The 13688-nt window shown below is 44.9% G+C and overlaps 1 protein-coding gene across 3 annotated transcripts in view; it reads right to left on the bottom strand.

Moving 5' to 3' along the window:
- Window positions 1–13688, bottom strand: part of PHYKPL (5-phosphohydroxy-L-lysine phospho-lyase) — a 25163-nt gene extending 11475 nt beyond the window's left edge. For all 3 annotated transcript variants that reach the window (XR_013541865.1, XM_072990104.2, XM_072990103.2), the window contains exons 1-7: window positions 13567–13688; window positions 8032–8150; window positions 3384–3543; window positions 2458–2532; window positions 1438–1525; window positions 1226–1342; window positions 128–210 (exon numbers count right to left, since the gene is read on the bottom strand). Coding sequence is in view for 2 of the 3 variants with exons in the window: in XM_072990104.2 (XP_072846205.2) it covers window positions 128–210; window positions 1226–1342; window positions 1438–1525; window positions 2458–2532; window positions 3384–3543; window positions 8032–8150; window positions 13567–13625 (701 nt within the window). In the remaining variant the exon portion in view is untranslated. The remainder of the gene's footprint in view (window positions 1–127; window positions 211–1225; window positions 1343–1437; window positions 1526–2457; window positions 2533–3383; window positions 3544–8031; window positions 8151–13566) is intronic.

The following is a 13688-nucleotide window of genomic DNA, read 5'->3' as shown; positions in this document are numbered from 1 at the left end:
TGAGATCTTGCAGAAAATGTAGAGCTAGCCTGAAGGTCTTTCTGAAATAAAAAGCATAGAAAAGCCAACAAAAGCCGTGGAGATGAAATGTGAGAATATGTAAGGAAGGTTAAATAGACAAACTTACGCTGCAGCCTTTTGGAAATAACCTTCTGGTGGAATGATCTGTCCAGCAACACTTGGTAAAGATTCCATAAAAAACGCAGCAAACTGAAAAGATAGTGAACAGTAGTGAACCTTGCAGTGACATTTTTAAGCGTTAAAAAAATTTCACTTGGCACAGCTGGCTGGATAGCTCAGTGGTTGTGAACAAGAGGTTGGGAGTTAGATTCCCCACTGTGTTTCCTGGGAGAAGAATTGGCCTGTGTGGCCTTGGCTAAGGTGCACTGTCCCAAGATGCCCCAGAAGAAGGGAATGGCAAACCACGTCTGAGTATACAGTATCTAGAAAACCCTAAGTCACCATAAATCAGATTAAAAGCATTCAGTTAAGGTAAATAAATACAATTTTGAACAAAACTAAAGGCTATTAGCAGGTTATAACAAATGGGAGTAAACAGAAAACAGCCACAGGCAAGCAAGGAGGCAGTTGGGAGCCATGCTACTGATGTTCCATGGTGGATACTGCCACCATTTGGAGGGGGGTGGCTTTGAAAGACAGTAGGGGTGGGGGAAGTCTGCATGATGCTTGTGATGCCTCATGTCAAGTGTGTTTATACAAATAAGTCTGAGGAGAGCAGGTGAATGCAATGTTGGTGAGAACAGTTTTGATTGGCTGAGTAGGAGAGAGGGTCTGAGAACAATGAGCTGGAAAGAGCAGGGAGAGGGATAAGAATTTGATTAGGTTTAGGAATAAAACTACATTTAACAACCTGTTTTTGCAATAAATGTAATTCAATTTAGTTCTTGCCAAGTGCTGCAGTGTGTTGATAACTTAGGGTTATACATGGAGAGAATGGGAAATGCCAGCGCAAGAATGGCAATAACCAACACATAAAAGCAGCCGAGAGTCAGTGGCAGCAACTGGTGAAGATTGTAAAAGAAAAGCATGTTAAAATAATCCTGTGAGTTGTAGCACAGAGATGACTATCAGTGACAGTTTCTGCTTTGGTGTATTTACTACCCCAGACTAGTGCTACGAAGCCTTCAAATCAGATGACTGTCCAAATATAACCTATATTTGTTGTATAACTTTGACACAAACAAAGTTATATTCTTAAGTTTACCTTTCTGTTTTTTTTAAGTCCTTGGTCAATTATTTTTTCCACTTCCTTGGCATATGCCATGGCTGGAGCCTCGTGGTGTTCTCTATATAATCCTCTGTATGTGTCAGGTAGAGGTGCCTGTCCAAAAGAAACCACAACTGCTATCTAGGCTGTCAGGGTTTGGGTGAATTAGAAATTAACTGAAAAAGGTTAACACAGTCTTTTATGCATACCACGTGGACCCATTCCTTTTGGCCTCCCAGATTTCTGAATTTATATGGACTTATGTCAATCAAAGATGTCAGATGTCCATGATAAGCACTTGAAATAAAAAACAGTGATCAAAGAACTGTAAGGTCAAGACTACCTTGTAATTCATTAAACCTAGCCGGTATGTTGCAGCATACAGATTATTCATGAAGCAGTGGCTCTGTTATGGGCACTGTTAACCCCCAATTCTTTGGGAAAGCAAATCATTGCCATAAAGTTACCTTGTCTCATCAGAGCCAGTGTCATATCAGTGTAAAACAGTATAGTCAAGAGGCAGTGCTCCAGAGCCAGATCCACTTGCACAGTGTCACAATTTTCTGCAAAGTTATATATACTGTAGTATGATGGTCAAAACAAGAACAGCATATAATTTAACAATGCAGAAAATGATCTTAAGGAATTGAGTGCACCTGTAGTTCTGAAACAAAGCAGGTCTAGGCTTTGCAGCTAGTACTATGATGAGCAGCCTGGAAACATTCGGCACCCTGGTCTTAGCTTGTTGGAAGACGGGCAGGATTCATAGTGTGATGAGCTAACACTAGTCACATAAGTCCACTTCTAGTACAAAATGTACAGGTCCTATTTGGCATTTTAATTTTCTCTTTATAAATCTGTAAAATAATAATTCATGGTTTTACTACAGGACAGTAGGCAACCTGTCACTCCTCTAAATGTTTATATTTTTTTGGGGGGGGGGGGGGAAGAAATATTGCTAAAGTCCCCTTGTGCTCTGTAAAGACTATAAGGACCATTTTGGCATGTTTTGAGGCATATCTGGGCCCCTCAACCATTTAAAAAACCTGCCCATTGTCATGGGTCTTTTTAAGTAAAATAAATCCATGTTTGTAAGAAATGAAAATTGGTCATGGGGGTGGCACTCCAAGATCCAGTAACAGGCACACGCAGCCCCTCAACCTTTGGAGATCATCTACCCCAGGTTTAATTCATTAACATAATGTTACTTAAAATGTTTTGATACTTACTGTTCAAGAACAACGATGTCTTCATGTTTCGTATACTGCCGTGCTAATCTCAGAGCAAGATCATTGGCTTCTGATCTAAAATTGAAAGTTCTGCAGGTTTCTCACTGTGCACATTCAGGCAAGTACAGTAGTGATCATTTTGGTTTTATAGTTTTTCTATCTACAAACAGTACAGTGGACCCTCTACTTATGGAATTAATCCATATTGGAACCGTGGCTGCAGGTCGAAAAGTTTGTAGGTTGTCTCTCCATTGACCTACAATGCATTGAAAACCGATTAATCTCGTAACCGGCCGTTTTTGTCCCATTTTTGTTCCATTTTGGTTTTTTCCTGGTCTGTAGTTCAAGTCTCCGGCTGCAGTTGAACCTAAATTTTGCGGCCAGAGAAGTCTGTAACTCGAAAAGTCTGTAAGTTGAGGGTTCACTGTAGAACTGAGCCATCAAGCTTCAGATGGACAAATTGCACAATAAAACAAAGAGAAATGCACAATGAGCATTACAATTTTGAACTAACTTTCTCTGCAGGTGAGAAAAAATGAGTACATTTTTTTTGATTGGACGAAGAGATATGTAAGTGCAAATAAATGACAGGGGTTTGGTCTAATGAAAGCAAAGACACAGTACAGCTTCCCCAATAAACTGGTGTTGGGAGTGTGAACAAGCTGAAGTCTGCCTATTCTTCAAAGGAGATGCATAAAATCGGGAGGAGATGCATAAAATTACCATATTACTTCCAATGTTATAGTTTGGTTAATTAAAGCAAGTTTCTTAATAACTTGATCTTACATGTATTTATCTAGAGGTGAATCCTTTTTTATTTGCTGCTTACTCCAAAGTAAGGGAGCACAGGGTTGCAGCTTTAACAGTAAACACCACTTGAGACAATGGCATGAGGTTGCCTGGTGATTGATACTTCACAAACGTACCCGGAGTTCAAGAAGTAGAACATACACAGTTTCTCAGGTAATGTCTCAGCGAGTCTTTGTGCATAATCCACCAAATTGTCATGCAGATACCGAGTATTTGTATTTAGCAACAGATTTTGTTGATGTGCTGCTCTGACCACCTCAGGGTGGCAGTGTCCCACTGAAAAAGGAAGAAAAGGAGAGGACAAAAGAAAGTCCATTTCTACATCCCTTCATATATTTGGAGAAAACAGTTGCTTAACAGCGACTGAATCATCTTTGGCAGCGTGCTTGCTGGGAGGACTGAGACCTGTTACTGGGTATGATGGGGGTGGTGGGTAAGTCTGGGTGTGGAATGTGTTTTATTTTTTTATTTTTTCTTCTATGTTTTAATTTTTTAAATTGTTTAAATTGTTATTAATTTAATATTACATGTCTCTTTTTATGTTATGGTTTAATGTTGTTAATTTTATTATTGTGTTTTTATTAATTTGTAATATTTCTAGTGTTTTCATTTCCCCCCTTCTTTTTGGTTGACATGGAGTGGAGGGCCTGCCCCCCCAGCGGGGTCCTCTGAACATCAGAGTGATTATGGGTAGAGGGAGGTGTGGCAATGGCACAGTTTCTATTCATTGCAGAAGAACGGTGAACAGATGTTTGAAAGCTGTTCACTGTTCTGGCACTGTGACCAACTGTCACTCAAGGTAGTCATACCAGCTGTCCCTCCACTCTAAATGTGTTGTTCAACGCCAGGTCTGTATCCAAAAAAATCTCAGATTATCCAAGACCTTATTCTGGAGGGAGGATGCAGACCTGGCATGCATAACCAAGACTTGGATGGGCTGGGAAGGGGGTGTTCCCTTGACCCTTGCCTGCCCTCCAGGTTATGCAGTCCAACACCAGGGTAGACTGGAGGGGTGGGGAGTAGCCATTGTCTATAAAAACACTCTGGAGGTTGTTAAGTGCTCCATGGTGGTTGCACCAGGTCTTGAGGCCCTACACGTGTCAGTTGGGGCCACGTATGGTATTGGGATCTTGCTGGGTTACTGCGCTCACCGTGATGCAGCCATTTCCTTACCAGAGCTGGCGGACTTCGTCTCCACAGCACGGTTGGAATCTGCGGCTTTTGGTCTTGGGTGATTTTTCTGCGGAGGCAGAGGTTTCTGGTCTGGGTCTTGAGTTCATGGAAACCATGGATTCCTTTGACATGTCCCAACATGTCAACAGCCCTGCCCACATGGGCGGTCACACAGACCTGGTGTTTCCCCGAGTGATGTGAGTGTGGTCTGATGGTGACTGACCTTGTGTTAGTCCCCTTGTCATGGTTGGATCACCGCCTAATTAAATGCAACCTCTCAGTGGCTATCCCTCTCTGCAGGGAGCAAGGACCTATTTTAATGGTCCACCCTCGAAGGTTACTGGATCCTATAGGATTCAAGGACTCCATGAAAGGTATTCCGGCTGATCTGACTGGTACTCTTGTTGAGGCTCTGGTTGATGGTTGGCTTTTGGATGAAACCAACGCCCTGGATCCATTTCAGTCGGGCTTCAGGCCGCGCCATGGCATGGAAACAGCATTGATTGCCCTGTTTGATGACCTGCTGAGGGAGGCCAACAGGGACAAAATGTCTCTGTTCATCTTTCTCAATATCTCAGCTGCCTTCACTACTGTTGACCACAGTATTCTCCTGGGGAGGCTCTCCAAGCTGGGAATCGGTGGTCTGGAGTTAGCCTGGCTCCGATTCTTCTTGGAGGACCGTCCCCAAAGAGTACAGCTTGAGGAGAGTATATTGGCTCCGTGGAATCTTAATTGTGGGGTTCCGCAGGGTTCGATTATCTCCCCAATGCTGTTTAATATCTACATGAGGCCGCTGGGTCAGGTCATCAGGAGGTGTGGGGCTTTTTGTCATCAGTACACTGATGACACCCAGCTCTACATCTCCTTTCTCCCAACAACAGTGGATGCTGTTTCGTCCCTTCAGTGCTGTATGGAGGCCGTATTGAAATGGATGCCGGTGAATAGTCTGAGGCTGAACCCTGACAAGACAGAGGTCCTGAGGGTGGGTGGCCCTGATGTCAGTGGTTTGGGGAACTCCCTCTTTTGGGGGGGGGGTGACTCTCACCACAAAGAATTTGGTTCACAGTTTGCGGGTCCTTCTTCGTGGCCTCTGTGAATACACACATATGGGTTTAGTCTGCGCCTGCGCTGACATTCTCGGAGCATTCTAGAGCTAAAAGTAACAATTTTATGGGATGATCCCCCATGAGGCACAAGCGCCTCCCACCCAAGATTCCCCTCAGTTCCTTTTTTCCGCCGTGCTGTAAAGTTCTACAGAGCATAGAGCTATTTCCACAGGGTTTTTTCCCCTTAGCTTATTGATCAATTCCCTCTAAATTGGATTCTGGAGGCCGTATTGAAATGGATGCCGGTGAATAGTCTGAGGCTGAACCCTGACAAGACAGAGGTCCTGAGGGTGGGTGGCCCTGATGTCAGTGGTTTGGGGAACTCCCTCTTTTGGGGGGGTGACTCTCACCACAAAGAATTTGGTTCACAGCTTGGGGGTCCATCTTGACCCGGTGCTTACCATGGAGACAAAGTAGCGTCAGTGGTCCGTACCACCTATTTCCATCTTTGGTGGATTGCCCAGCTGCGTTCCTATCTTGATGTAGGGGCCCTCACCACTCTGGTCCATGCGCTCTACATGGGGCTACCTTTGAGATTGATGTGGAAGCTTCAAATGGTGCAGAACGTGGCGGCCAGATTTCTTACTGGGATGAGAAAACCTCAACATATCTCCCCTACTCTGGCTGCCCTGCATTGGCTGTCCATTCATTTCCCCATTGATTTCAAAGTATTAATGATGACATATAATGCCCTAAATGGTTTAGGACCTCAATATCTGGTGGAACGCCTCCTCCCACCTAGATCTACCCGAATCACTTGTTCTAGCCAGGAAGGGTGGCTGAGGGGCCGAATGCCGAGGGTGGCCCCGGAAGAGAAAGAACAAGAAAGCAGGCCTTCTTGGCAGTGGCCCCTCACCTCTGAAACAATCTTCCCCCCAGAAATTTGTTTGGCCCCCTTGCTGGATGTTTTAAAGAGGCAACTCAAGACCTGGCTCTTTAAGCAGGCCTTCCCTCCTGTCAATACCTAATTTATTTGCTATCTTCAATTGTATTGTTGTTGTTTTATTTTATTTTATTATTCTTGAGTGTTGTTAGCCGCCCAGAGTAGACTTCAGTCTAGATGGGCAGGATATTAAATAAATGAATAAATAAATAAATAGTTTAAAGCAAAAAAATATTGTTGAAGACACAACCCTAAAAGTGAGGGGAAATCACACCACAGATCAACTACCCTTTCTCATTCAAAACATGGATACTTTTTGTATAATGTCTCCCCCAAGGAAATACAGGAAGTGAGCTCCACTTCATTTCTCTAAAGAGAGAAAAAAATCCTGCTTATCTTGTAATGTATTAAGCCCATTAAATACAATTTTAATTGCCCAATTTCAAATCAGTCGGATTCAACTAGTGAAAACTATGCAACCGCACATAGGACGGTGCAGCAAATCTGTTGCTTATAGATGTTTACACTATCAGAACCTTGGTTTCATTTTCACTCTTTGATGCCAATGAATATTGCCATAGAGGGAGTAGAGCAGGTGGGGTTACCCTATAGTGGGCAAAACCAGGGTGGATTTGATTTAAATGAAATTAATTTAAATCACTAGTCAGTAAGGATTTTATTTTTAAAAAGGTCTAATTCAATTTGAAATTTTTAAAAAATTGATTTAAATATTCAAAATCCCATTTTTAATATTTAAAAAAATTAAATCAAATTTTTAAAATTACATTGCTTACTGACTAGTGATTTAAATGGGATCAACCCTGGACAAGACCCTGTTCATGCAGCTGTAACATAAATTTAGGCCCACATAAATGTGCTGAGCATAAACTGAAAACTTTTTTCAGAGGCTGGCAGTGCTGAGAGGTAAAATTACAGCATCCATGAAGATTACCCATAATTTTAAAAAAAGCTGCTCCAAAGAAAAACCACAGCCTCCATCATTAGTTTATATGAAGATAAGATGGAGTCCTCTCATCAGCTAAAGCTATGCATCAACTAGAGCTAACACACTATTTTATTATGACAACACATATTGTCCCAACCTTTTGCTTTTACATAGAGCTCAACCTTGAAAAATCAGAAGGGCAAAATCTTCTGGTGGTGTCAGCTTGGGGTATGAGTGGCTCAGTCGATGTGCCCAGTCATCATAAATGTCCACAAAGGCCCAGGAGAAAACAGCCTACTGTTTTGTGGCAGCCTGTCCAGGTTTCTGGATCACACACAGACTACCTAACTGCCATTTCTCTACTCCGTCATAAAACCATGGTTCTGAAAGAGTTGGTTATGTAACGAGGTCTAATGGATATCTGCCATCCTGTTCAGTGAGGGCAAACATATATGTTACATGGGGTAAACCTGAGCAGTTAGTGCAGGATGGATAAAGTGTATTATCAGGAAAGGATTACGTATATACACTTGGTCACTGTCCAAAAGGTCACTGCCATTTGGACAGTTCAAGTTGGCACGCATCAAGCAACTTTTGCCAATTTACCAATTTTGGCCTTACAAGCCTTATTAATGACAGTGCATTTTCATACTTGCCATGAGCAACATTATTGATACAATCAAGGTATGCATTTCCATTTTCATCATAGATATATTGGTTCTTTGCCTGGATGATCTTCATGGGGCTTTCCGGGAAAAAAAGCCTGCAGGAAGATCTGGAAAAGAGTCAGAAACAATAATAAACCCCCCAAAATAACCTTTTCGTGTGAAATTTTGTTTTTCAAAAAATTCAAGTGTGGAGAACAAATAAAGTGATTATTTAAAAAAGCGCTTGGCAATAACTTCCTTTATTATCGCTGCATAGGAGTATGGCAGAGCAAATCATTCTTACAAGGTAATTCTAAAAATGGGGACACCCCAAGCAAAAACTTGAAACTGAACTGCCAATCAGCACCAAATATAGCAAAGACGTAGCAGACAGTGTGTTCTTCCTCTGTGCCAGATTGGAGGACGTTTGGACAAAGTGTTGTTGAGTTACGATTTTTTTAATACCACACTGTTTTACTCCCATGAAACAAGTGATCTTAAACATCCCCAGAGTTAAATCAGATCAAAGTGACACCAAGCAAGGGAAAATCTCAGAAGCTGACTCCTTTATTCATCAGCCACTTCTCACCCAAATACAAAGCAATGTCCATAACTGTTTTTTGACAAATGTGAATAGTAATCAGCACAAGAGGGTATCCTGTAGACCAGCGGTCCCCAACCTTTTTGGGACCGCAGACTGGTTGGGGGGTGGGCTCCATGGGCAGGGGGGTGTCGTGCTCATGCCCCTGAGTGCAAGCGTGATGCGCCCCTGCGTGAGTGCAACACGCCCCCTGTGCGAGCATGACATGCCCTCGTGTGAGCACGACATGCCCACAGTGCGGGGGTGTGTGTGTGGAGATCTGTCTCCCACTTCCGGCAAGCCCACGGACCTGCACCGAGCTGCGGACCCGGGACCCCTGCTGTAGACCATCTTGACTGCTAGCATCAATATCATCAACATTCAAGATGCCTTTTGCTATGTAAACCTTGGCATCCTTTTTCCAGATAGCATGATATTGTGCAGCAATACTGGGCCATTTCCTGGTATTTTGAATTGTGGATACAGAAGCGCAATATCCTACATTCATAAACCAAAGACTGTGGGTTTATTTGAAAAATTAATCTACTTTGTTTTCCTTTACATGAATCCTGTAAGAATTGTCTTATGAAATGTTACGCCTAGTTGTAAGACATAGGCATATAGGCTTCAAGTATCTTTTTCTAAAAATACATGACACAAGGTATATCATTCTTCTTCGTGGCCTCTGTGAATATACACATATGGGTTTAGTCTGCGCCGGCGCTGACATTCTCGGCACATTCCAGAGCTAAAAGTAACAATTTTATTGGATGATCCTCCATGAGGCACAAGCTCCTTCCACCCAAGATTCCCCTCAGTTCCTTTTTTCCGCCGTGCTGTAAAGTTCTACAGTCATAGAGCTATTTCCACAGGGTTTTTCCCTTAGTTTATCTAAATTGGATTCTTTTCCTTCTCAATTATCTAATCTATGATCCCCCATGAGTTGTTTTCTTTTTTGCTTGCCAGCTATTTGGCTTACTCCCCCTGCCCCCCCCCCACACTTCAACTGTTTACTTCTTTCTCCTTTCCTGCCTTTTCCGGCCTCATTTTGACTCTCGGGCACATTAATGATTTTCTGCCTGAGTAAGCTACATCTTAACCAGATAGGTGCAACCGCACGGATCTCCTTATAGTGGGGGACCCGATAATGCCAAGGAGTCCTTAAAATCTACATCAACAGATGCGAGTTTGCCTCTGAGGAAACGATGTGCCAGCTCTACCTGCACAGACTCTGGGATCGCCTGATAGCCTCTCTGCTCCAACTGGCCATTCAGTGACTGTGCTACTGTCCGGTCCGGCCGTGGCCCTTTTTAGCCCTACATGAGGGTGGGCATTTGACATTCCAGAGTTGGAGCTTGAGTCTCTTCCTCTATCTCACGAGGAGAGGAGAGTGAAAAGGAGGCATGTCTCACCACACCCTCTCTATGAGCAACCATGAGAGAGACTGGTGAATCATTGATGGATGATTGTTTCAAGGGGCTTGTTCAAGGGACCCTGCAGGAGTTAGGGCTCTGTTGCCCTGTCCCTAGGAGAAGAAGGGCCTCCTGTTGCCCCGGTCACCTTCCCTGACTGTCAGTGATTCCTCCTGACATGGGAAGCGCCTCTGTGTGTGAGTGCCGCACACCAACCCTCCTTCGTGCGCCTGCTCATGTAGCTGCGACTTCTGGAGGGAGCTGCACACCGAGGCTGTAGATGTGCCAGCAACATATGGTAAGGCTTGGGTTTTCCCTTTGGGGATACAATGGGCCCCTTCAGCTCCCGTGGCTAGCCCTGCATGTCAGTGCTTTGCCTGCCTGGGGTAACGCCCTTGGTTTGATATATTGGGCCTGATTTATCAGAGGGCTTGTTCACATGGCTGCTATTTCTAAAACCAGGTGCCGAGGCGAAAGCTTTCTGGCAGCATTTGACAGCCCTAGTTTGCCTCTGAAAGGGGGGGGGGCTGCAACTCCCACCACTAGCCCTGCTAGTCGGTGATATTCCTGCCTGGGGTAGCACCTGCTGGTGGCTGTTAATTTGGCACAAAACAGCCCTCTTTATCAATGGGCTCGCTCACAAGGTAGCCTGCGGCCCTGTCTCAGCTGCCAGTGCCCGCATAGGTCATAAGGAAAGGACTCACAAGGGTCCACCCGAGAACCCTGCCGCTGTCAGGTAAGTCTGGATAATTTTCCTCAGGTAGGTCCTGTCACGCTGACAAAGTTCGTAGGACCAGTCCCTTTTGTTTGGGATAGGAGCGATGAGCTCTCGGCCACCATCCCCATCCCGCTCTACCTGGCATCATTCTGAGCCATGGGCTATGGAGTGCTTTATGCCTCCACATACGCTTTACAGATGTAGTGCTTCCTCGAACTCGGCTCCAGCATCATAATGTTTGCAGCCTTGACCAAACCTGCGGTTAACCCATTCAGGTTTGGGACTCACATGAGTTTCCAACCAATCTTCTTACACCCCTCTCGGTTGACGCAGATGGTCACACTCCTTTACTGTTAACAGATGAGGAGTTCTTTGGTCGGCGTTGTTATTTGTTTTTGGTCGCCGTGTAGCCACGTACTCCTCTGCCATGAGGGCTTATCACCACTTATGTAGTTTGGTTCTGCCCACCCTGCAGGTAGCTCATGTGCATGCTTACAGTTCAGGCCTTCCGCATCTTTGTGGTTAATAGCCAGGGATCAGCCTATGATTGCTGTGTGTACACAGCAGGTACACACACGGATTAACATGTATGCTCATGCACATACACCTTTCCTTCTTGCTCTAATAACTCTGTACTCTTTGCCCTCCTTATCCTCTGGTCTGTTACAGAGGCTGACTGGGAGAGCCAACCTGAGGATAATCAAGTCTCAACCATTCCCCAACTACTTCTAGACACCTGTTTATGGGATCTTCCTTCTCCTTGGGATTAACAGATGGAAATAAAATGAGGACAGTTAAATCATGATAACCCTCTCATTACCATGACTCCATCTTACAAAATCATCTGCAGACTGCAGCTCAGCTCTCTAGATGGCCTCTCCCTGTCGTTTCATGTAGATACTAAAAAGTGAGCGAGACAAGACAGATCCCTGAACCACGGAAAAGACCAGTGCTCATGGGACAGAAAATGACTCCACAAACTACTTTCTGGACTTGCACTCTCCAGAAACTAATGGAACCACCGTGACACCAAGTTCTCAAGTCTCATGCTTAATAACACTGTGGTTGATGGTATCAAAAACAGCTGAGAGGTCAAGGAGAAGCAGTAGAGTGGCACTCTTCTGTTCATCTGGCAAAGGTCATCGACCTGTAAGTAAGTGAGGCAATTCCAGTCCCAGAGCCAGGCTGGATGCTACTCTGGAACTTATCAGAAGAATCAGTGGGATGGGGAAGGAGAAAACTGATCCAGCATTCCAGGGACAGGCCCCCATTGGGGAGGATATTCCACAACAGCCCCTTGCAGATGTTTCTCTCAACGTGAAAGGACTCCATGGGTGTCAAGGGCCCTACTTCTACTCGTCTACATTCAGTAGGTGGCACCAAGGGGGCTAAGATGTAGAGATATCCAGTGCGGTGTGGTGGATCGAGTGATGGATGATCCCCACAATCTCTTCATGCAGTTGTTGGGGCAACAATACTCTAAAGGTATTGTTCCCCTCATAAATACATATAGTGCCTCACCTGATGGAGACACACAACATGGCCTCTGCTGATGGCACAGAGAAGAGAAGCTGATTAGTCAGGTCCTAAAAAGTACCTACACTACACCGTTATATTGGTTTGACATCACTTTGTCATGCTTCCCAGGATTTGTAAATTGCTGAGATTCTCTGCTAGGGAACTTTAGCACATTTCCTTGATTTACAGCAGGAGCAGCCTTTAATGACTGGCTGTTGAAGAGGGAATTTCAAATGGACTCTTGTGCCTTGCTGCTTTGAATGTATTTTGGTACTGATTGTTTTTAAAGTAAAGCAGTGTTGCTGCTTATATGCCACCCATTGTCCTTAAAACACTTCCTCGCCAATTTACAATTTAATTATGCAGGCTACACAGTGTCCCCCCCACAGCCCCCAGTGAGCTGGATACTGTACTTAATTTACTGACCTTAGAAGGATGGAAAAGTGGGAGTAGAGTCCTCACTGCAGTATTACAGTTTAACCATTTTGTTGGGTGGTATTTATTATTTATTTATTTAAAATATTTTTACCCCATCTTTCCCCTTAAAAAGAATCTAAGGCGGCTTACATTCTTAACGACAATGTTTAAATCTAAAAACAATAGGTTTACTCCTTTTAAAATATTTGTACATTCACCGTTTTCCGCTTTTATTGTCTTTTAATGATGTGTGCCGCCTTGGGTTATTTTTCAAGGAAAAAGACAGGGCAAACTATTTTAAATAAATAAAGCCGTTCTGGAGGAGAATTACAGTTTACCTTCCCCAAACTACAAAGGGCTAGTTGTCTGACTTGCGTGTTGGTGCCTGTGCACGTGTGCGGTGTCTAAGTACAAATAATAAAATAAAAATCTGACATTTTATTTTCAAATCCGGGCCCCATAACATGAACTGCTACTGTACTTATGAAAGACTGAAGCAAGTGTACCTCGCTCAGCCAGTGAGAACTATTTAGGCTGCTCGCTGGAAACCACTTCCCGGCGCTTCCCCCCCCCCCCCCCACCACCGGGCTGCTCCCCAACCCGGGAGCCGCGGCTGGGGGGGGGGGACGGGGGCGGCAGCCCTCCCTGGCGTGCCGGCAACGCGGGAGCAACTCTGCTGGACCAGACCCGAGGTCGGAGAGACACGCGTCGAGCAAAAGGCGACTGACGGGACCGACGGAGCCCTGCCTCGGGTTGGGGAACGTTTCCGAAAAGTCCCGCCTTCCCGACCTACCCGGAGCAAGTTCGCAAGGACGTGAGAAGCCCGAACACGTGGACGGCCCGCAGGAAAAGGGAGAGAAAAGCGGACAGGGAGTCGCCGACGCCGCCTCAGCACCTACCCGATCAGCTGGTTCCGCAAAGCCAGCGTCTCCAGGCGGCTACGGGGTCCGGCACTCATGGCTGAGCCGCTGCTGCTGCTCCAGAGGCAGCGAGTGAGCGAGCGAGCGAGCGAGAGACGTTT

The sequence above is a fragment of the Pogona vitticeps genome, chromosome 2, assembly GCF_051106095.1.
Source record: "Pogona vitticeps strain Pit_001003342236 chromosome 2, PviZW2.1, whole genome shotgun sequence".
NCBI lineage: Eukaryota > Metazoa > Chordata > Lepidosauria > Squamata > Agamidae > Pogona > Pogona vitticeps.
The sequence above is the reverse complement of the archived record's forward strand: the minus strand, read 5'-3'. Positions and strand labels throughout refer to the sequence as shown.